At 40.1% G+C, this 23,687-nt stretch overlaps 1 protein-coding gene across 1 annotated transcript; it reads right to left on the reverse strand.

Moving 5' to 3' along the window:
- Positions 1-6,734: 6,734 nt before the first annotated feature.
- Positions 6,735-20,885, reverse strand: ASRGL1 (asparaginase like 1; the record flags this gene model as incomplete). Its single annotated transcript, XM_008940695.1, has 5 exons — positions 6,735-6,970; positions 9,661-9,771; positions 11,640-11,758; positions 15,969-16,123; positions 20,743-20,885. Coding segments are annotated over 5 exons (764 nt in total), but the record flags the coding sequence as incomplete, so codon positions are not given.
- Between the last annotated feature and the right edge of the window lie 2,802 nt (positions 20,886-23,687).

Here is a 23,687-nt window from a genome sequence, read left to right on the forward strand (position 1 = left end):
ATGTATTTGAAAAAGCCCTTTCTATATAAGATGAGCTACTTGGAATTCAAAAATTCGGAGAAAAGGTTCTGGCCTACATCTCAGCAAGCTCAGGTATTTTGGAGGTTTCCTGGCTTGTAGCAATGGCAATATTACACCACTGTAGGTATTGGGAGACCAGTTCTCTACTAAAAATATACCTACAACATACAAATAGATTCAACCACTGTGTAGAATGTATTTCAGCTTTCAAGTACATACTTGCCTTTTCTTTGGCATTTAGATATCAGAAACCAAGTATCCTCAGGTGATGCGTGGTGATTTCATGAAAAGCAATTGTATTTCAACTTTGTGTCTGTAGCACTTCTCCCATTTTGCTGACTTCTGATTGAAGAAAATAGAGTACTAACCTACCATTAGTTAGGACTGAGAATCTCCACCAATGTGTTTTGTTTTGTTTTGTTTTTTTTTAAAGAGGATTGAATTACAATTTCTTTGAAGTAACATATTTGCAGATATTAATCTGACAAGAAGAAAATATATCATAATTAGGCTTATTTCTGCTCTAAGGGGGAAAAAAATGTCTAGTATGCTTCAGGCTACAAGTGGGTTTCACTGTAAGTATACAATAACTACTGAGATTACCAGGACCAAGCATGAGGCATGCACAAATCACAGGAACTGAACAGCTAAAGCCCTGCTCAATTTACTGAGAGGCTACTGAGCTTTTGATATGTCAAGATCTATTTGTCTAAACGTTATCTGTAAAAACAACACAATGCAGTGAACAGAGCCTGGGACTGTGGAGGCCAGAAATCAATATTCTAATCTTGGCCCTGCCTCAGATGCATTTGGTGGCTCCAGAGTAGTTGTTTAATCTCCCTGTGTGCTTGCCAGAGATAAAACAGTTCAAATACAATAAACTCCACTGAAGAGCTGCGCGGATCAGTTCACAGCTTCTGTACACTTCTCTGAAGAACTCAATTGCTATACAAATATTACCATTACATGCAGGACTTCTGGAAGTTTGTCTCCATGAAAATACCTACCGTGCATCTTCGGAGCTGAAATTTCAGGTCTATTTTCTAGCAGACGCCCTCGGCCCATGGAGACTTCAAGCACAGCCTGGTGGCAGCACTGAAGCCACCAGGGCATCTGCCATGATAATGGGATCATGTCCATTTTTTTTTCTTAAATGTGTTAAACCAGAAATACTTTTAAAATGGTTCAGGTGTTCTCTCTCAGGTAGCATCCTCATCTTCATTCTGTTTGTGGCAGGAACAGACCATACTTCAGCAGAAGTTACTTGCTTCACGTAGAAATAGCAGAGAGAAGGACCTATTTATTTAGGCCTGTTTATTTAGGAAGCAAGACTAGATAATAAAAGTGATTCCTTCTAGCTTAAAATACATGAAAATATGCTGGGTTTCATGTTCCATTCATTTTCGCTAATATAATAATTTCTGAGTGATTATCTTACTAGAGGCTTAGCTGAGCCAGACTCATTCCCAAGGATCTCAGAGGGGTTACCTGAGGGGAGACAAAAGACAGATAAAGACTCCTGAGGGAAGCCACAATAACCCTTTTCAGATTTTAAAAAACAAAACCAATGAAACAAACAAAACCAATCAACCAACTACCACAAAATATTTTCTGTAATACAGGAAAGGAGAGAAATAGTGGCTGCACACCCCTTCCATGCAGCAAATGAGTTTCATGTAGGGAGGATGAGAGTCTTCAGGTCCCAGCAAATTGTGCACTTTCCCTGCCACAAAGAGAAGCAGTTTGTTAATTATTCTAGAAACTACTTCTAAGAGGTCTTTCAGAAACTACTAGAGAAAAGCAAGTGCTAAACCAACAGGTTCTATGTTTACTGGTAGGTGTTTTACAATCATTAGCACTTGCAGAAATGAGCCCAGTACCTCTAACAGCCCTGGTTTTTGTCAGCCCTTGTGGTGGAGTTCTAACACAGCTGTTCGCACAGGCTGTGGCTGGCCAGTGGTAGCTACACCTGGAGGTACACATGGGTTTGTGTACCATCAGAAAAAGCTGGAGGTACCCGCTGTGCTCCACGGGGAGGCAGCAGGCAAAGGGGAGCCCGGGGTGATGCACTCAGGCGGCCTGGGCTGCCGAGCATGCAGCCTGCTGTGCTGCTACGCAGGCAGGACCGGACACAGCCACCAAGTCTGGGAGCAGCTGAGTATTTAATAAGCTGAGTGCTACCCTGCATTTACATAGCTTAAGTTGTAGTAAAGCCTTAGCAGTTAAGGGTCAAAAGTGCAGAGCTGGAGGGCTAAAGCCCACGCAGACCGCACCATAACCTATCCTGCCCTCAGCGGAAAAGGACTTGGGGAGGAACCTCAAGAAAACAAGTCTCATTCCAACCAAGAGGAATTTAAGGGCCAAAAGGCAAGAATGTTAAAATAAATTGAAGTTAAAGCACATGTGACCAGGTCTGGCAAAGTTCATTTACACAAAGGTTGCAGGGTTATCTATGTGCCTCCAATAAACTGAGCGTAAAGAGCGCAGCAGGGAGGGAAAACGAGACTCCCTTCCCTCGTGGTGTGCACATCTAAACCAAGATGACTCTTTGCTCACCCTGTCTGTGGGATCTGAAGATTCTTTTACGTGGACTGTTTGACACATTTACTTCCCAGTGTGCATCTTTACTTCCCTGGGCATCATCTTCACGCTGACACTGCTGAGGCCAGTGCCCCGGCTTACGCAGGGACTCCTCGCAGCAGGCTCTCTCTCCCTTCTCTCCCTGCTCTCCCCAAAGGCTGTCTCAGGACACATGGAGCTACCAGCTTCGGACAGGCGAGACCATGTCTGATTTCACTTCCTCCAGTGTAATCGCAGACTTCAGTGACTGTGCTTCTCATTTATACTGACGTAACCCAGATTGAAATCTGTCCCACAGCAAATATTTATTAGAGCATATCAAAGGAAAAGTGAACCAAAAGAGAAACAAGCAAAACAGGGAATGCCATTAAACTTTGCCAAGATAGATTTCAAAGTCAGTGAAAACCACCCCAGAGACACAGAGCTAAAATGTAGGACAAAGTACAACATGGAGAAAAATAACCCCAAATTTCTACAAACCAACTTTAATTACTTAACTTGCAAAGATTAAGACAGAAAACCTGCACAGAACTAACAATAGATGAGCAAAGTCAATGGCTGCCACTCTGACAGGTTTGCAAACACCTTGGCTTTGATTTGCATGCCCATGGTGGCTACCTGCTCCGGTCAGGGACTCTTTCTACACAGTAGCAAGAAAGAAACAGGGCAACATTCACAGCTGGCTTTCTAAATGATATAAAATAACAGGATGCCACACTTTAATGAGATAATTAAACTCTATTGCTGCTTTGCTACATGCCAAGGACACTCAGTTTCTTGGCAACAGACCCCTAATTTTCTTTCTTTGATATCCAGGTCACAGCCATTTGGATTAGAGGTTCATTTCCAGCAGCAGTGCATAGCAGCAGCACACAACTTCCCAGCCTGCCGTCAGTATCTCCCTGAAGTTTAGTGTCTTTCAACCACATTTATAATTATAAAAGCTGTTGAATTAAATCCCTTATAAGGGTAATTTCTCAATATTCTCAAAGGTCAGGGGACACATAAGCATATTTAAAATCCTAAGTAGCCCTGTGCAGCACCAGCAACTTCTTACATCATCAGCAACAGTGTTCTAGCTGAAGAACATGACTGAAATGGTAAAAAGAGAGAGAAGGAAAACAACTATTTCATTCCCAGCTCTCCAAATTCTTTGAAAGTTAGGCCTTCCCTATCCCTGACCATTTGCTATCATCCCACCTTCTTAGGCAAAAGAAGAACACTGTCCTAAAAGAGGTCTGCCTACCGTCCAGATGAAGTGAGGAAATGGAGCATGTTTCTGAGGGGCACTGACTTGTCTGCGAGCTGGCGGAAGAGCACAGGGCCCTGACCGCTGGTGCCAGTGCTTTGCCTGAGCTGCCACCATTTGACCTGCAGAGCAAACTCCACACGGCCTCAGGCTATCAGATGTCACCAGTCCAAGCCTCGTCAATCTGTATGCAAGGCGCAGCTCATCGTTCTCAGCTCTGCTTCAACTGGAAAGGCCAAACAGCACACGCGTGGTTTTGAAAACCTGATCCTTTTTCACAAGACAAGGATATAGAGGAGCGGGTGAGACAGAACAAATCACGCAGACTAGATGGTAGTCACACTGCTTAATACGCTGCTGGAAGGTGCCCAGCTAGCCTGGTGATGGGCAACAGAAGAACCTACATAGGATAATACTCTTTGTTAAGTGCCAGCAGTTCATTACACTATATTCCTGAGAACAGCTGAGGTGAATTAACCACAGTAACCATTCAGTATTCCTTCTGACAACCCCAAGATCATATCTGTGCTGCTGCTGTGGTTGATGGTACCTTCTGGGCAGATGCAAACACACCCAAAGCTACCCAAAAGCCAACCGTCCAGGCTAGCACAGTGCCAAACCTTACCCAATAAACCACCTAGCGGGTGTATTGGCTTATGCTCACTGCCACACTCACCATCACTGGGGGTTTGGTCACATTGGAATGTAACCACACCTGACCTGCAGCCACTCAAGAGAACATAACAAAGCCAGAGCTTGACAAAGGTGATATTCCAGGTGTTGCAGTAAACAGGGGTTTAAATATTCCTCCTTCCAGCTACTTCAAGCAAAGGAATGGTTACTAGGAACATGCCCCCTACAGCCTTTAATCTGATAAAGCAGATGTAAGACAAGGTATTCATATTCATCTTCTCTTGCATACAGCCTACATCCATGCCTATGTATCACCATTTAGCTCTAATATGCACCCTTCAAGTTTGTTTCTTGTTCATTAAAAATAAATTTAAAAAAAATAATTGAGCAGTTTCACAAAAATGATGCTGCTAAGTGGAATTTGGCAGAACTCGTGGGGATTGTATTTTCTATTGCCTGTCCTGAATTTGATATTGCACTAGGGGAATGTGAAAACAAAGCAGAATCTTGACCATAGGAATCTGGATTGCCTTGATATTCTAGAAATGAAACTAAGACAACACTGCTTCCCCCCCTTCCCCCTGAGATCTGTCCATCCCTGTAAGATTGGCATCTCATGCACAGAAGGGGAAATAAGTGAATTTTCACTTGGAAGACGACCACTCCTCTGCACAGATGAGCACATCTTAAATACTGTCACTGTTCCATGAACTTCTCATGGTCAGGCAGTAGCCAGTTTCATAGAATTACAGAATGGTTTGGGTTGGATGGGACCTTGACAGGTTATCTCATTCAAGCTCCTGTTTTCTACATGATACCCCGTGGAATAAAGTACACAGGTACTCTATAGTTAGGTTTTGTGATATCATCTACTCTTGAACCATCGCTGTCCACATCCAGTCATCTGCAACATCTAATAAACCACAGATCAAAGTAGAGAGCAGGTTACACACCCTTTGGCAACCTTACCATTCTGTATGAGCCAACTCAGTAACACGGCTTATTGTAGTGGGGACACAGGTATGAGTAGTTTCAAACTATGATTGAAGATTTTTGCTATGTTTATTTGAGTTATCTTGTAAAGGAAACATTCCACAGTATGATAGCATGCAATTATAACCTACAAATCCATCCACAAAGGAAACCGAGTCACCAGCTAAAATCCATAAAATCATTACACAGTTTTAATGCAAAAAATATGTAGCCAAGTCAGAAAATAGGAAAAAGAAATTTTGCTTTTGCAAACACAAAATTTTAATGAAGAAACTGCATTAGAGGTAATGCCAAACATGAATTCTTTTTTAAAAAGAATAACTCTCCAGAAAACATTTCAGACTTCACACAAGAAGCTTGTTAAGAGGCAATTTTATTTTACTACAGTTTGCTTTTATCACTTGATTTTAGGTATTTTTCCAGTTAATCATCATCTCTACGTCTCACGTTTAGTCTTAAAAGGTGTCCATCACCTTTGCATTTGAGCAGTAAAGATTTCTGCTTTGCTTGTATTTATGGAAATCATGACCTTCTTTATTACTACCCCAGATTTTAACCAGATAGTTCACCTTTCCTGTGAACTATCCACAAATAATTTGAAATACTGTGCCCTACTTTCTTGCGGTCTCCACTTTTTAATTCTAGGTCTGATGCCAATGAATAGAATAAAATAGGACTTCTTAGAAAGCATCACCTTTCTCATCTGTACAGAAAAGTTACTTTCCTTATCTCACTATTATTCCCCCCAGCAGTTACCTCAAGCGTGTGACAATGGCACAGTCTCAACTCTCTGCTGCTGTTTGGTGGTGTTTCACAGACAGCTCTTTGTTATCATGGGATGACTGCTCAAAGGATTCTGGAGAGCAATACAATTTTTGAAGTTCAGTTTTTAGTTAACAGGTATTCATCTCTCAAACCATCCTGGTAGCAGTCTCCAAGAATGAGCATGGAAAGGAGTTCTTCTAATACTGAAACTCGGCCTCCTTTTAATGGATGAATAAGGCTTGCTAACCAAGAAACCTCTGACCATCCTCTGTCTTATCCAGAAAAGGAGGATCTCCTGACTTCCCAAAGGTATTAATGAACACTATACCTATATCCATGATCACTGAAGAACTAGGTCCATATTTAATTTTGACTGTAAGTGTGGCAGTGCCTGTGAACAAACCAAAAGAGCACATATCTTTCAGAAAGATGTCATTGTCCTCCAGCAAAAATTGGAGAACTTAATTCCTCCTCAGTCAATGTTTCCTCATTCTCAGAATCCCTCACATTCAGATGCAAGTGCTTCATCAACAGATTTTGTATGTCTCTCTCCAGCATAAATCCCATAATGCAGCTGGTCATCCTTTACAGTAGCCCAGGACATCTGCCTGGTGGAGAATCTTGCTGCCCACTCTCCCGAATTGTTAACAACAATGACACCACCCAAGCCCCCAACCCGTGTCTTCATGTAGTCTAACGCAGTGTCAGCAGCTGTCTCTGGTGACATTCCTGAAAAGAAGCACAAGAAAACTTCATGCTATCTGTCTTGAAATAAGTTTTAAAATTTTATGTTTCAAGCTTCCCCCCTCCCTGTGGAGCCAGCCAAATCTAATTCCTCCTTCAACTAAATTGGCAAGAAATTCCCAGTGTAGCAAAGGAACTGTTTACAGGAATGCTCTAGACAGCTGCTAATAGCTGCTGTGGTATGGTGCTACTACAAAGACAGAATTTAAATAGCACTGGATTGTAATTCAGTTTCACTGTTTGATACAGACCAACTTATCAACTCCATGTTCAAGGCACAACATTCCTTACACCATCATTCAAATGGAAAAAAAAACCAATCTGCAAGCTTTCCATCAAAGCTTTGCCACAAGCTAGGTCTAAGACGTTACAATTTGGAAAAAAAACATATTAAAACAATCACAAACGTCAGTCATCATCTGTGTTCCAAGTCCAGTGGCTGCAATGGAGCTCAAAGCACACAGTTCACATTGTCATAGTTTATCAAAAGCAGACATCAGCATCACCCTTCCTGAAACTTCTGAAAGGACCAGGCGAGATGAGAACTCCATGTACTAGACAGCAGAGAAAGGATCAGCCAACCAACTTTATCTTCTCATTACACTTAATTCATCTTAACAGGAATGTTTTCTAAATAAATCCAAGTTCCTGTGGACATCATACACACAGGCTTGTAATAACTGCAGAATATTTGTTCACTACAAGTTTGAATATATATTCAGGAACGCAGCTGGATGCAGTTGGCTCAGCCGAATTGTTCCGAGATATATCCAACAACAGTAAAGTTATGCAGCTTAGCTTGCAGAACAGAAACTGACCTTCATGCCTTCCCTGCAACTTCTGAGTTAAAACCAAACAAAACCAACAGAGTCAGAATTATTCACAGAACTGGTGACTGACAGGATAAAGCTCCTTTCTGTGATGTTACGTGTGACACTGTGACTATTCAAGTCAGTGGCACTGCCTTCAAAGGGTCAGTATTTCACTGTTTGATTTTTTTTTTGTCAAGACAACAGCTGCCATCGTAAGACAAAGATTCCAACAGCTGTTAAGACCAGCAAAGCAGTTCGCTCCTGAAACATGAAAGTCAATTTTGCAGCAGTGGTCCAAAAAAAGATATTTACTATGTGAACTATTGAAGAACTGAACAGAACTAGGAAAAACTCTACAGTCATTCGTAAATATGCATCTTCATTTGACCATTCGAGGACTCAAAAGTTATAGCAGCTTGAGGGTTTGTTTCCAGCACCTTCGTGGAAATGTGCAGGGAGGGGGGGAAAGAAGCCTATTGCTGACGTATTTTCCTGGCAGCTGAGTTATACTTCTGGCAGGATGAATGAAGGCAGAGCAAGCGCGGGCAGGGCGAACAAGTGCAAACCAATTGAAAATGCACACACGTGGGTTCACGTTCCTTTTCCTCTTTTTTTTTTTAAAAAAAAAAAAACAAAAACACCAACTCTTTAATTTGAGCCTCATTTGCCTTTCATGATGATTTATCACAAGCCAGATAACTGCTTTCAGTGCATAGGTTTTGCAATGCAGTTAATTTCAAGCCAGAGAAGAAACTGGGGAGTTTGGGCTAAATAAAAGCTTAGAAGGCCATTCACAAATTAAACAGCTAGGGACAGAATACTAACAGTGAGGGGAGACCATAATCTGTTAGAGGTTTGGGGAATCATCTGTGCATTTCATTTTATGCTGAATCTACTACATTAGGCAAGAGATTTACAGAGAAATGCACCCATTATATGCAAACAGCTCTATAGAGTGTAACAAAAATATGCTCAGCTGTTACTTGTCTCTCTACTTACTGCTTCTCCAATGAAAATGTAAATTTAAAGTTTTCCAACAGTTTCCAGTTTGGTTGATCTCAAACCAAGTTACAGTGTAAGTTAAGAAAGTGCCCAAAAGCTATGGCTTTCTAAAAATAATGGTGATATCTATATTAATGGTTCTTCAGCTTCATGCAATACAAGCATGTTGCCTGGCTATGTTTACAGGCTGTAATATAATCAAGGGTATGGATGACAGACTAACTCACAAAGGTAAAGCTCCAACGGATCAACCCACAGTCAGATTATATTACAGTCACATAAGACATACTGTGTCAGCTGTTAACCACATACCCACCCAGCCTGTTCAGTGTATTTTCCAAAACAAAAAATTTAAATCATAGTTAAAACGTCTGAAAAGCATTTCTGTTGCTATAATCTGTTGTTTAAAAAAAGATCTGTACAGTTTATTAGAAAGGTGATATCCTATGCTTTCTTACATTAGATCTGATTATCTATCTCTAGCCCTCCTCTACTGCTTCCTTAAATATATCTTGCTTTTACTTGTTTTCTATTTCTTTATTCCTAAAATTTTAGTTTAAAATTGGGAAAAAAAATATTAAAGAGGACTTAAAAAAAGGAGACAATGTCTTTCAAATGTACACTGATCTAAAGGATGATTAAACGTCAAGCAGCATAGATATTTGTCCACTTAAGGCTCTCTTAGCTTTATTAATACTTTAGTACTTTGTTTTCTTTTTACAGGGAGGTGACCCATCCACATGCCCCTGGGAGCAACTCTTCTGACAGCTCTTCTAGGACGACAGAACACAAACTGAAACCTGCCCTTAGGCAACATTTCCTACCCTCGTTATTTCAGCTTACAGGAAGTCTGGAATATACCTTGCTCCATGTGATAGAGGATCAGCCGGGCTAAGACCACTTTCATAATGCTCTCCCCGTGCCCTGTGGTTGACGTGGCACCAGAACGGTTATCAGCATAACCTCCGCTTCCTTTGCAGAGGGGAGGAAAAAAGAAGGCAATGTTCTGTAAGACAATTTGCAAGCTCTGCATTGTTTAAAGTAAGTATTGAACATTTCTTACTAAAGCCCTGGCAGTTCTGTGCACTTCCTGGGAGCAAAGTGTCAGTAACAAATGTCTTTCTCATTACTGCCTCAGTTTGAGAAGTAAAATATATGAAAGAGATCAACAACAGCTGAACCAAGTCAGTTGCCAAGCTGAAAGAGCTAGAAGACTAGCAATCTGCTTGTGGCACCAGCAGCAGGCCACAGAACAGCAAGGGATGGTGTCCTAAGGATCAGCAAGAGAGTTATGGGATATGGAATGCCAGGTCACACAACATTACCAATTGAGAAGATATGAAGGAAGTTCTTGTGAGGACATTAGCCAATTGACCAAAGTTTGAGGGGAACATATCCACAAGAGCAAAACCAGTAAGAAGAGCCTGGGGTCCAGTGAAGTATCATGAAGCACCCCTGGAGAGTCTAGAAAGTCCCCACCATAAGCAGAGAGTTTCTTCTTTGAAGCCATCCCCCTCTTTTCTAGTTTCCCTCCCATCCTTGTTTCGCTGGCACATTCCACACCATGTTCTCCACCAAGCTGCTGTGTGTACAACACCCATGTTTGTAGCACATCTCCTAAGAGAACTATCTCCCAGAAGCTGGGGAGGAACATACCACAGCATTATAAACAAGGCACTGGTGGAGGAGAGAGAGGCATGAAAGGTCAATGAAAGTTTCTTTCCTTCTGTACTTTCTTGATCAGATCAGACTCTTCCAATGGACCCAAATTTCTACATAGAAAAAACACCGCTACAATCAGTCTGTCAAAGCCCCTTTTCAAAAGGCCCTAATATCCAAAAGGGCAGACAGGGTTTCTGTAACCAATCCTGGAGATGTTTAGTAAGGGCAAAAGTTGCCAGCGATACACTCAATACCGCCCAGTTTCACTTGTCCTTCACAGACCTATGTCCCACACCATAGGGGCCCTGAACGTGACCTACGTGAGAGAAGGGTGTTTGCAGGCAGAAGGCTGCAGTTTGCAACGAAGCTGAAAATCATACTCAAAAAGCAGAGGGTACCAAAATATTAGCAACTCAGGGTGCGAGAGAAAGTTAGTAAGTTTTATAACACTCATGTACTGCCAACAGCAGTGCTATTTGTGTTTGGAACATGTTTTACTAAAAATAATTCTTTTCTAAATCCCAACTGTATGGCAGAACCCTGAAGCAATCAAACAGCACGTCTGTCCCATGAGAGGAAGACATCTGGGGAAAGGATTTCAAGTGTCTCTTTATACTTGGATAAGAGATCTCTTAAAATATTTCCTTTATTCCACACCGCATCTATTAGGCTCTGAGGTAGGGCTCTCTCTGGTCAGGAATTTACTCAAAGCAGACAGTCATTTTACAGTTCTGGCTCACTGATAAAATGAACAGTGATTACAATTACATCTACTCTCTTATGTATCAAGCAAACAGCACCTGAGTATGCAACAGGTCACAGTTTTTTGACTTGGCTGTAAGCGTGGATGCACAAAAAGAGGCCTTCATGAGAATCAACGGAAAGGAAATGGGGGGAAAAAAAATAGCATTCAGGAAAGGACAGAAAAAAGAAATTCCCATCCCCATTTTCTGGACAGAAAAGTGTTGCATGCTAACACTGACGCTATGCTTCTACTCCCAATCCTTACTTGTAATCTTCATGTTGTGTTAAGGAGCTTGAGACTTGACACATCTGAATGTGAGACCTCCATTTCAGATGTACCAGGATTTATGTTTCGCTTTGCTAATGAAAAGCAGAATGTGTAATACCTTTTGGTTTTCCTCTTCAAATGAGAAGCAAGACCCTACCCCCCATACCTATGCACGCTGTGTCACCAACACGGCCAATCAGCTTGTTAGAGAGTCCTCCAGTGGATGTTGCACAAGCTACATTTCCTTCACTGTCTATAGCAACAGCACCGACTGTTCCAAGGTCTCTGCCAACAAAAACAGTTCGCAAAACCAGGTAGAATTAAAGCATACCTGCCAAAGCACGTTGCATATATTTTCCAGGTAGCTCTAAAAGATATTATTGCAAAAATATTATTGCTCATCATAAAGCTATTTTTTTACCATGCTTCTCATTACAAAAAAAAACCCCCAAGCAATATGCAACAGTTCTCATACATTTATAGAGTCAAAAATTCTCAATTTTTTTTTTTTAAATCTCCCCTCCATGACTTATTTCCATAATATGGAAAATTTGACTTCAGGAACACACAAAACAAAAGCACACAGGACAGAAATATTTCCAGCTGTCATAGTTCTGGAGTAGTTTTATTTTGGGTTGTGACACACCTGATACACAACCTGCCCCTAAACAGCAACTCAAAGATGCAAGAATTGTCCCCCATGTCTCAACAGGAGGTTAACCAGGATTATTAATGACAATGCACGTAAGTGAGTGAATGCAGAAAAGGACAGTAATGTTATGCAGGCACTGAATCATTTCCTTCCTGTTCCTCCTCTTTCCTCTTCCTTATTCCACTAAATGTTTGAACGTCACAAAAAAAAAAAAAAGTTATTTATGTGCTTTTCAACTAGCATTGTTCACAATGCATCATTAATACGTGTTTTGTCTTTGTCCTCTGTAGCTCTGCAATCCTGAGGTTTAAATCACTTCACCAGTAGAATCTGTTGAAACCACACATCAGATTAAAATCTTCACGCGCTGAAGAAAACAGAAGCCTCAACTACTGCTTCGTTTCTTCAGCACAGAAAAGTCACGTATAATAGGCTGCTTAAAATGTACATATGTACTCAGAGGAAAAAAAAAAAGGCTATTGTAAGTTACTCGACCAGTTGCTGCACAGAGAAGCAAGGCATTATCGAGAAGCAAGAGTTTGACTGTCCACGTATTCCAGTCGTGGCAATTCTCACAGAAGCATAAATCAGGATCTGGCTAGGCGCGATATACCAAAAAATCGAAATCCCTCCAGACAGGAAAAGAACTTCTAACAATCTTTCAAGGAATTGCCCAGCAGGTGACTCGAACAGGAATACCTTTGGAAGGTTCCTCAGCACTGGTGAGGGTCTCTCTATAGCCTCACAAAATCTAATATAATTTAAGTCAGACAAAGTCGTCGTGTACCATGAAACCCACGGTCAACCTCCCAGAGAACCAAGTGCCTGTTCCCTCCTGCTTATGTAAAGCATCATGCTGTCAGTCTCTAAACTCCATTCACAGCAATTCAAAGTTGACTGATGAATCACAGGCCTTACAAACTGCTCTGACATTTATGTGGAGAGGGACCTCATCTCAAACTGATATGATGATGCAGATGGGCTTCCCACCCATCCATCTGTTACAAAGGATTTGCTGAAAAGAATATTAATAAATTCAGTACTCCCTTGCACTCATGTGGCACCCTTCGACCAACCCAATTTAGATCATCGTGAGAAATTAGGAAAGGTGCATCCAGATGTACTTTCCCTAGGAATGTATTTACCTTCAGTAACTGTGAGAATAATGAAGGTACGCAGGTCACGCAGGCAGCAGCTTTTTTTTTTAGTGCAAGAGCTCAACTGGCAACAAAGTCCAGAGTGAATGTGTCCAACACGCCTTATCTGTGGTGCAGCAAATAACTACACTCTTACTTCTTACTGCCCCTTGACACTTTTTTATTCCTTCAGTGTCACATGTTTTCTTTGTTCATCTTTGGAACAAAGGCAAAGACAATATAAACAATCTGTTGCATACTTAGTTGACTCAGAAACTTTACCAAGGCAGGCAAAATTAAGTAGAGATATTGTATTATAATCATGTCTCTATTGTTAGTTAGTGACAGCACAAGAACTTCAACAAGGGCCTGCAGCATACCAGAGGATGCTATTAGTAGTAATGATTTTGTTCAGTCAAGAATTATTCTTCTGTACTGCACACACTGTGACACAGAAGGGATTGCTTGGATTTGTTCACTCCCTTTTGTCTAAATCTGCCCTTATCCAGTACCCCTAAGTTACATGAGCTTATTTTATCCTCATTCAAACAATAAGGCATCTGCTATTTTGTCTCTTACCCTGGCACCAGTAGTAGGGTTTCTGTCAATTGCTATCAGAGTCTTTGTTAAGTAACAACTCCTCTGGTTACTCCTGCACTGTGATTCACAGAGGAGCTAGCAGTCCACCTACCACCTTATGGCTGGACTCAACTCCCTTTCTGTGGGGTTCTCGAGCCATCTCCAGCAATTCTTGACAAAGGTATAATCAGAATCTCTAGAGTGAGACTGAAGATAAAACAAACCACACCTTATTCTCAGCAAAAGGTGTACCAAATACCATGAGGCAGGCGTGATGGAACTGCAAGCTTTCAACAAAAATCAATGCAGGCTTCCAACCAGCAGAAGAGAAAGGTCTCTCTTCTGGAGACACCAAGCTGTGCTTGGAAAGCTGCGCACCCTCAAGGTTTCCAACATTGTTAAGACCAGAGGACTGGAAAAAAAGTACACACCAACTTTCAAATTCCCAGTATGATCTGGTATAATGTTGCCTCTGACTAACACTACTTCAACTTCTGTCTGTTTGCCTCAGGCAAGTTCCTGCATAATCACTGTGGACATAACAGGGAAAAAGAACATTCCACTTGTGATACAGGAACAAATGGGCAAGCATGAAAAAAAGAAGCGTTTTCAACTTCATGAACTGGGGCAGATGTTTGAGGCACTCGTCAGAAAAAGAACAGCTTGGCTAAGACAAGGAGAAGTTCTGAGCCTTTCAGAAATACACAAGCCTTCTACTATCAGATACTCCAGAACAAGACAATGCTCAAATTGAAGATGTCGAACACAATTATAACAAAAAAAAAAAAAAAAATTAAGTACTTATAAGGAATGGAGACCCAAATGACATGACATTCCAACTGACAGATTCAGGACACCAAGTGGCAGTAGGGGCTGCTAAGCCACCCTCAAAATTCTCTGTAATCAATTATACCACACAGTCCTTGGATAGACCATGGATCATAAGAAAACTTCTGCTGGATATAAGATGAACTATAACTGAAAACTTATGGTTGAGGAACAACTTCACTTTGTTTTTAAGACCATATTTATACTTGACTCACAAATTTGTTTTTCCTTCCAGTAATTTACTGGAAGTAACATACTGTGTTTCATAGCCTCATTTCATGGACTTTAATTAACAAGCCCACAGAAGAAATTTCCTCCTTTTGATCTACAAATTCTTCAGCTCCATTTCTCTCATTATTGCTATTTTACAGAAGAGATGAACACCATGTAATACAACCTTTATGTAATGTAATACAGTTTTTTTCCTATGCCACAACCATTAATGTGCAAGTAGAAACTCAAAACGATTTAGTATTTATGCTTACCTCACAGGCATAAAAAAACACTTCTGACACCTGATGATTTTCCTTTCTTTCCCATCCACCTCACCTTCCTCTGTATTTTACATGAGACTTATTTTTCAAATTACTTTTATTTTTCTGATGTGCAGTACCATTCAGTACCATCTTTTTTTTCACACTCACCACTACACTGAATGGCTTGGTCAATCTTTTCTTTCCTATCAACAATAACCAACAGCCACAAACAGCACTCCGAAGGAGGTATTGGGCAAAACCTGATGTTATTCAACTACCTAATCCAGTTTAAAGACAAATCTGATCATTTATTTAGCCAAGATCAGATTTATCAATTTTCGTTTTTTCATGGACTTGTTTTTAAAACGTAGACTGATATTTTTTTAAAGTGATAGTTCCTCCATGGAAAAGAACTGTACAATGTGAGGCCTGGTGTTTGTTAAAGCTCCTCTGTGCACTTCTGTAAATAGTGACTTTTAGAGTGGTAATAAGTTCTAAGTTTGTCCTCCATTAATGCCACAAAACCTATGCTATATCAACAGGACTGACATCATCTTAAGCATAAACAAGTTTGTTCAAGTTTGTTCCAGTCACTTACACTTGAGCAAATCCATTGAAAACTTGTTTTTTTCCCTGAGAGCACACTGTGAAGACTGCACGAAACCACACAACGCTTGGAACTGAAGTATTCTCAAGTCTGAATACAGACGTCTGAGCTTTCTTTGTTGGTTTTTGGGGTGGGTTTTTTTGTTTGTTTTTTAACTGACAGCACAAACGGAATTACCTTGAATTTAGAAAGAAAAAGTATTTTACAAAACCCCTACTTCTGAAACTCCTCAGGGTTGGAATCTGGCTCAAGGTTCTTCTTCCATCTCTCCCGGGATCTCTCGGTTATGAGTTTCTCCCCTGGAGTCTCAGGAACACCCATGGCCTGAGCAAACAGTTGTGCACCACGGTCAGTCAGCAGCATGTGCTTCGTCTGCAGGAGACAGACAAGGAGAGATTAATTGACAATTCCTGTCTTGCCTTGTACTGCTACAGTTTTGCATAATCACTCTTTACTTTTATAAATAGCCACACAAAGACAATTCCAAAATTTGTTTTATTTTTGAACTTTCTGGATTTCTATGCCTACATCCTCTTCCACTAGTTGTAAACATTTTCAGCTCTTCATAATGCAGAATTCCATCAATAGTAGAAAAGAATTGCATTTACCTATTTAGTACTGATTATACTGGTAGAGGAAAAAAATGGCAGATTTGCTGTTTTTCTAATTTGATGCAACTTCTTTGTACTGTTACCTGTCAATAAGCAAATCACTGCTTAACTGTTTTATCCAGTTCACTAAGAGATCCTGAAGGATTTTATTCAGAAGGGAAAAACGGGAAATAAATTCCTGTTCTTTTTGACAGTATTACACCTTATAAGAGTAAGATAACAAAAAAAATGTAAACATCACACAGTAAAGTGTTTAACATCAGCTGAACTGTTTTACATATTTCCTTCAACTAGCTCTTACTCTTATAGACCCAGAATTTCAAATTTAAGAACAGAATACTGTTCAACTGGGTTTGACCAAAAATGTTTGCTGTCTTCTAACAACACTTGCACAAGCTCTACCTTGATTCCTTAATTTAGCAAAGCACTTAGACCAGACTTTAAGGCAATAACCTTAGTTAAATCCATGCTTCAGTCTGCAGAGCTTGGTTAATTCGTATTTTAGAGAAACTTGCCATATAAATTTCTTTCATTAATCCTTACACTTTAGTAGGAGCTCTAAAATCAGAATATTTTCTTTAATCTGTGTCTAAAAATAAGCATCAACTTCCTGGATCACTACACAGATGTTAATTGCTCATCAACGTGACTACACTTTCTAAGCATTCCTGATGGCATGGCCTTGACATTTTTGAAAACTCAAATGCCTTTTTATTGACAAATTACTTCCTCAATTCCTGAGAGCATTGCTTTAGGGAACAATAGTTGCCTAGCAAAAAAGCCCTCTGCATTCCTGAAAGAGTGGGCAATGGGATTACATGCCAAGTGAAGTGACCAGACAATAGAAGACCTACCTGCTGCTTACAAAGCTGGTGTTCTTCGACTTCAAAGCCAACTCCCTTGTGCAATACTGCCCCCCTCTGCCTCTAAACCACCAGAAACAACCCAGTCATTCAAACTGGTCTGGGGGTGGGTGGGGGCGGTGGTGTTTTGGTTGTGTTTTGGTTGTTGGTTTGGGGTGGGGCTTTTTTATGTATTTTTTTTTTAGAAAATACATAAAAATTTTGTTTTGATTTTATCTGTCAGTGTGTCCTCCATCACTTGCCTTCTTCAGCAATTAAGAATCTATTTTAAAAAAAAATTAAAGGACAACAGTTTTAATGTAAAGAATGGAAGATGTTTCTCTCAACTCTTTTACAAAGGGTTCTCTCCCATATGCATATTTTGACAACACCCACCTTACTAAGCTGCACAAACAAGAAATACTTGCAAATAGAGGAATAAGCTTCTATGATAGGGGGTAGGGTTTTGTGTTTTGTTTTTTTTTTTTTCCAACCTTCGCTGAAAAGAATGTATCTTAAAGAGAATTTGATTTGCTTTTCTCTTCAATATGTCTTGTGGATCAAGAGAGGTACAAGTACATTTCCAAACAATCCAAAAGCACATTCTTCTGTCTCATCCTTTTTCTACAGCTTCATAAGTATGTTTGGTAACTTTAAGTGCCTAGTTTTTCTGGGACATATTTATATGAAGTAATCCAAAAAGGGGGGGGGAGAGGAGAAAGAGTTCCAGAGATCTTACTGACAAACAGCAAATGTTGGCAAGTTTAGCTCATTTCATGGGAAACAAGGAAGGGAAAATTCCCTAAATTTCTGCAGCTGGCCTAAAATTCAGACCACCACTGTTCTTTATTTAACAGTTTTGTCAGTGCATAGAGCACAGCAACAATTTGCACCTTTGCCTCAAGAAGTCTTTATTCTAAGCTCAATTCTCCTTTGCCTAATGTAAAGGGCTGGATGACACAGTAGAGGAAAACATACACACAGTTCACATATAGCAGTGAATCAGTGCTCGATTGGTCACAACTGTTCGAGCATCTTTACGTGCCTCACTTAAAAATAATTTTAAAAAGGATAAATAGAAAAAAATGTATCATTCTTTTTTTTTTTCCACTACAAACAGGAATAATCCAACTACAATTAACTGCTTTCTCAAGGATTTGTTGAATGAGTTAATGTACTAAAAACCTTCCACTTCTGGAGGCTGCTGTGTTTGATATCACAGTAAATCACAAATTAAAATTCTTCTGGTGTCCTCCTTTCTTCTGTGTGACATGAATTTGGACAAGTTTGAGCCCAGTGTGAATGTGACAGTGCACAGGATGAAAGTGCACAGCCTAGATGAGCTACTTTGGCCACCAGATGGAGCCCACATTGTTCCACAACACTCACAGAAATACAGAACATCACAAGCAGGTGGGGAGGGTATTTTTGGATAGTTTGTTTGGGTTTGGGAGCTGCATGTTTCAAAATTCTCAAGGCAGTGAGGCACCCCAAAAACCACTGGGGAATAAGAATCCTAACATGCTTAGGACACCAGGAAAACTACAGTCCTATTACTCACGGGTCAGAGTCAAAAATAGTTTTAATTATGCACAGTGAAACAAAACAGAACACACTCTAAAATGTGCTGTGAAATAGCCTGGGTTGACATCCCAAAATTCCTGTCCAAGTTGAACAGAAGAATAACATCATTTGGCGTTCCCATTTACAATACCTGACAGAAAACCAGCAGAAACTCACCTCAATATGCACTGAGTAATTTAGGCCAACATTTACATTTGAACTTTGTCATCTACACAAAAGTTTTCTGCATCTGGACAAAGAGTAATCTAACACAAAATTTCATGGGTTTAAGGCTACACCATTATACTTGTTCCTGTACAGCTGAATTTTATTATTCCCTTTCAAATTTAGCCTTAAAATGTTTGAACACCAGAAGCACCTCACAACGATGAGAAAGACTTCATACTACACAAGAAAGACAAGGGAGAAGTTTTTTGGTTTGTTTCTTTTGCTTTATTTTTTATAAAACACCTTGTGAAGTTAGGTGTTTTATAAAAACACTAACCCAACAGTGCTGTTTCGACTTTATTTTTGTTGACTTAAATAGGATTTTGTCATGGAGAAGATAGCAGAAAACAAACCAAAAAAAGAAAAAAAATCAATGATTCTGGAATATGAACTGAACAATAGACCTTCAAAGTAGTTATCTAGAGAGCTAAAAAAAAAAATCCAACCACACGACATTTCACGCAACATGAAGACATCTCTCCCCCAGTGCTCCACCTACATTCTCAAATTTTGAAAAATTTGGTCTTGTGAAGCTGTCTTCCAGCTATACTTATTTATTGTAGCTAAACGACAGAATAAAACCCATATGAAGGGGGGCAAAAAGCTTATTCAAGACAAGTTTTAATGTTGTTTTGTAGTAGACATACATTTCACTTAAGTATTTATATTAACTTAGTGAAATGTTCTGATTTTAAAAGCAGAACTATCCTCCCCTTAAGGATAAAAATAATTTGTCTTCTTTGGAGGCTACTGAGGACAAACTACATTCCAATCATCTTTATAGATCACCAAGAGGTTTTGTTTGCTCAAAAGTCACTTTGAAAGGTTAAAAAACATAAATCCTCTCTGCTAATCAGTGATTTTGTAAATAACCCTTTTCAACAATGGGGCACCTGTGCTAGCAGGATGAAAAATGTAAATTCTAGAGACAATACAAACTTTCTGATCGCTGTCACTGTCTAGTAATGGTAAGAGAGATGCACGCGTCACACAAGTGACGTACTCCATCCTGAGCCATACCAGTTGCACCATTTCTGATAAATGAGAGAAGTCTACTGTGGCAGATATTAGAGGGACTTCTTAGTGGAGTAAGCTGGGACTGATTTTACATAGAAGGTTAAGTAATAAACATTTTGCTGCCCTGGTAAACTGGATTCTCTTGGAAAATCTGCCAGCATCACAGAGTGCTAATGTTATCTTCTGCTGCTGGAAGACCACGACTTTCCTCTAAGTCTACCATCTGATTAGGCCACAGTGGAGAAGGCTACGTAGAACAATATGAGACTGTTACACGGCCAAGTACGTACTGGGTCACTGAATTCAGTTCCATGTCCTTGCAAAGTCAACAGTATGTTATTCAACTTTCTTCTTGAAAGATCAAGCAGAAGACTCACTGATAGCAAAAAAACTCCTCAGAAAAGCAAGTGAACAACAAACCCCTAAAATCTTGAACACCACCTGTGCAGCTACACAGGGGATTGACATGTGTAGGTCAATTTCTCCTCAAGCTTCCAATTGCAAAACAGAACTTAGTTCTCCTTAAAATACTATTTTTAACAAATACCTCTCAAAAACCCTTAAAATAAAAGTTCTTTGTCATGAGCACAGTTTCTAAACACTACCACCCACTTCTCCCTTCCTTCCTACATTAAAGCACTACACAGACATCATCTCTGAGATGCATCAATACACTGGATGAAGTTCTAAGGGAAAAGACGCTTCACACCCAAGCAGCTACGCAGCATACCTTTTCCATGACAAGCCGAGCGAGTTTTATGGGGTTTGCTATACATTTAACTGCAGATACTGCTCCAGAGTCTAGATTTCTTCCATCCATGATAATGGCATCCATTTCTACTTCACCTTTTTCATTCAGAACAGATCCACAACCTGAAGACCAAGGAGAAAAAAAAAAAAAACATCAGGGAGGAAGGGAAAAAGAAGAAAGTTATTAAGATCTAACCAGCAGGTGATTCAATTATTAGATCTCATCAAGCAAACCTCTTTCCCAGTATGTTGTCTGCCTTGCTGAAAGTATCTCCTGAAGACAAACAAAACAGCAGAAACACTGCTGAGTGTAACCACAAAATCCAACCATTAACAAAGTTCTCACAGCATACGACGTCTACTTTAATACTGAGTTTTATTCTTCTAAGACGAAAAACACACTTCCAATCCCATCCAAAATGACATACTAGGTATGCAAGATAAAGCAACAAGTATGAACAATTTATTTATCTCCCAGGTCACTTAAGCCCACATAGAACTATTTTATCTTTACAGTTCTTCCAAAGGAGGATACAACATAACCCAATAAAATAGTTCAGCATTCAATCCTATACTGATTAGCATCACATAGCATTTCAAGAAATTGCCAAAATTGATGGAGCAGAATATTGAAGTGTCCACTCACTACTGTAACAAAAGCTTGACCTAACAAGTTCTTCATTACCAAAAACAATAGATGAAGGAATGAAAAAAACAAAACAAAACACAAAAAACACCAACCAAAAAACCAACAACCACAAAAAAAACAAACCACCACCTAGCACCTAGGTAATAAAATGTTGGGTAATTATTTTCTTCTGTAATTATCAGTGCTGTCACTAACCTAACTGATAATTAATGAGATACAAAATGAGACTGCAAATAGGTATTTTTTTTAAATAATGCAAATCACTGTACCTCAAGGGAATAATCAGATTTAAGTCATCAAGGGCACAAGCCTTCCTAATAAGGATGGAGAAGACTAAACCTAAACCAAAGTGAAATAGCCATGGTTTGGTTTGGTTTCAGACAGTAGATCAGGTAGAAAGACGTGAACATTGTACAGAACTAAACCATTGGGTTTTTAAATTTGTTAAACCAACATTAAAGCAAGTCAGAAATCACTGTTAATTAAGACTTCTGTATCAATGTACTTCAAAATATATGGAGATAAATCCCCTGATTATAGGAGGCAACAAAAGCCTGTAATCTCCAAAATTCCCCCTGACATCCCTCACCCCCCAAAAAAAAAAAAGTTATTTTTTTGCCACCCTCCGACTGCATAAGCTACCCCAGAGTTCAGTCCTGCATCATTCACAACATGTTACTTTCTAGAATAAACTGGTCTGTAAAGAGCTTACAGGTAAGTGCCTTGGGCCACCCGCGTTAGCATCATTCTTCCAGCTCCTCCTTTATGCTGGTGGAAGGCACATCTCGTAGATAAACCCTGCCATACTCTCCTGCTTCCTTTGACAAGCCAGGCTCTCTAGCTCACCATCAGGAAACTCCCTCTGCAACTAGGATACTCCCTTCTCAAGAATCAGCGACCAGAACCATGGTACTACCAGCCCCCTCATCACTGCATTGATACTATCCCATGTCTACTGGGCATCTCTCATAAGAAACATTTTAGGACTTCCTAAAATTTCCTTAACAGAAAACAGTTGAGGACAGTTCCTGTAGTCAAAGGCAGCTTCCTGCAAAGGAAGATTCCTTTTACAGTCTGTAAGGAGAGACAGGCGCTTTCCAAGAACAATTCATCCCATCTGCCTTACAGAGCTTTATAGCCACCCCTTCTCACTCCACTAACCACCACGCAAGTCTGTGTGCCATGGCAAGGCTCGGCACTAGAGTTCAGGTCATCTGAGGTAGGATGGCTCCTGCCTCCTGTGGTTATATGGCCTTTTCCACCTGCCAGCACAAGTAGCAACTACCTGCCTCTGAGGCCATGGCATCCACAGGCAGCAGAAATGAAAGAAAAAGCTGGGTCACTTGTGAAGACAAGGACAGGGGAAAAAAAAAAAAACAAAAACAAACAAAACACCAAACAAAACACAACAGAGAGACAGCAGAAGACAGAGAATCTAAGGGAACGTAAAAAATGAACACGTCTGGCATTAGCCAAATCACAGCAAGGGTACTGAGAGGGGTCCTTGAATCCCCTCTATCTACCAACAGATAGCTCTGTCTGTCCTGCATAGGCTGAGGGGGAAAGAGCATGCAAGGATCACTGTAATCATAGTTCTTACTTCTGGAGCATTCACACCAAGCTAGTTAATACTGCCAGTCAAAGACCACGTAAAGGAAACATAACCAAAGCTACTTCTTCAACACAGGCAGAACCTCATGACTTCATTATGCTGCACAAGTCACTAGAACAGTTGTTTTAGACAACAGTACAGCTTCTGAGCCCCTCCACAAAGTCCACATCAAGATACATCTACACAGCACAACTAAACTCTGTAATTCAAACCAGAACACAACTTCTTCATTATGCCCACTCTGCCCAATCTTTACTGTCGTCTCCTCACAATGTCTGTGTTTTCCCAGAAAATATTACAGTAATACTGATGTTTCTCTTTCACAGAGATAAATTCCAGCGGGTTTTAAACAGCCACACCAACCAGGGCCCCTTTCACATAGAATTCAGGTCCTTTTTCCAAGCTACTGAGAGCAGCTGTATCTAACAAGCGTCAACAAAATTAGATGTATTTGTAAGCGATTACCAGACTATTTACCCTTTAGTCAAACCTGAAAAAAGGCTTAAGGCTCAAGTCCAGCTAAGTGGAAGTTAAATAAGAGAATGCCACCCTGATGTCAATTGTACAACAGTACACACCACCCCTCTAAGTCTGCTTCATGATTTTTTTTCTAGGGGGTTGGATTAGACAACCTTTAAAGGTTGTGGTGGTTTAAACCACTTTT

The sequence above is a fragment of the Merops nubicus genome, unplaced genomic scaffold (assembly GCF_000691845.1).
Source record: "Merops nubicus isolate BGI_N331 unplaced genomic scaffold, ASM69184v1 Scaffold50055, whole genome shotgun sequence".
NCBI classification, from domain to species: Eukaryota; Metazoa; Chordata; class Aves; order Coraciiformes; family Meropidae; genus Merops; species Merops nubicus.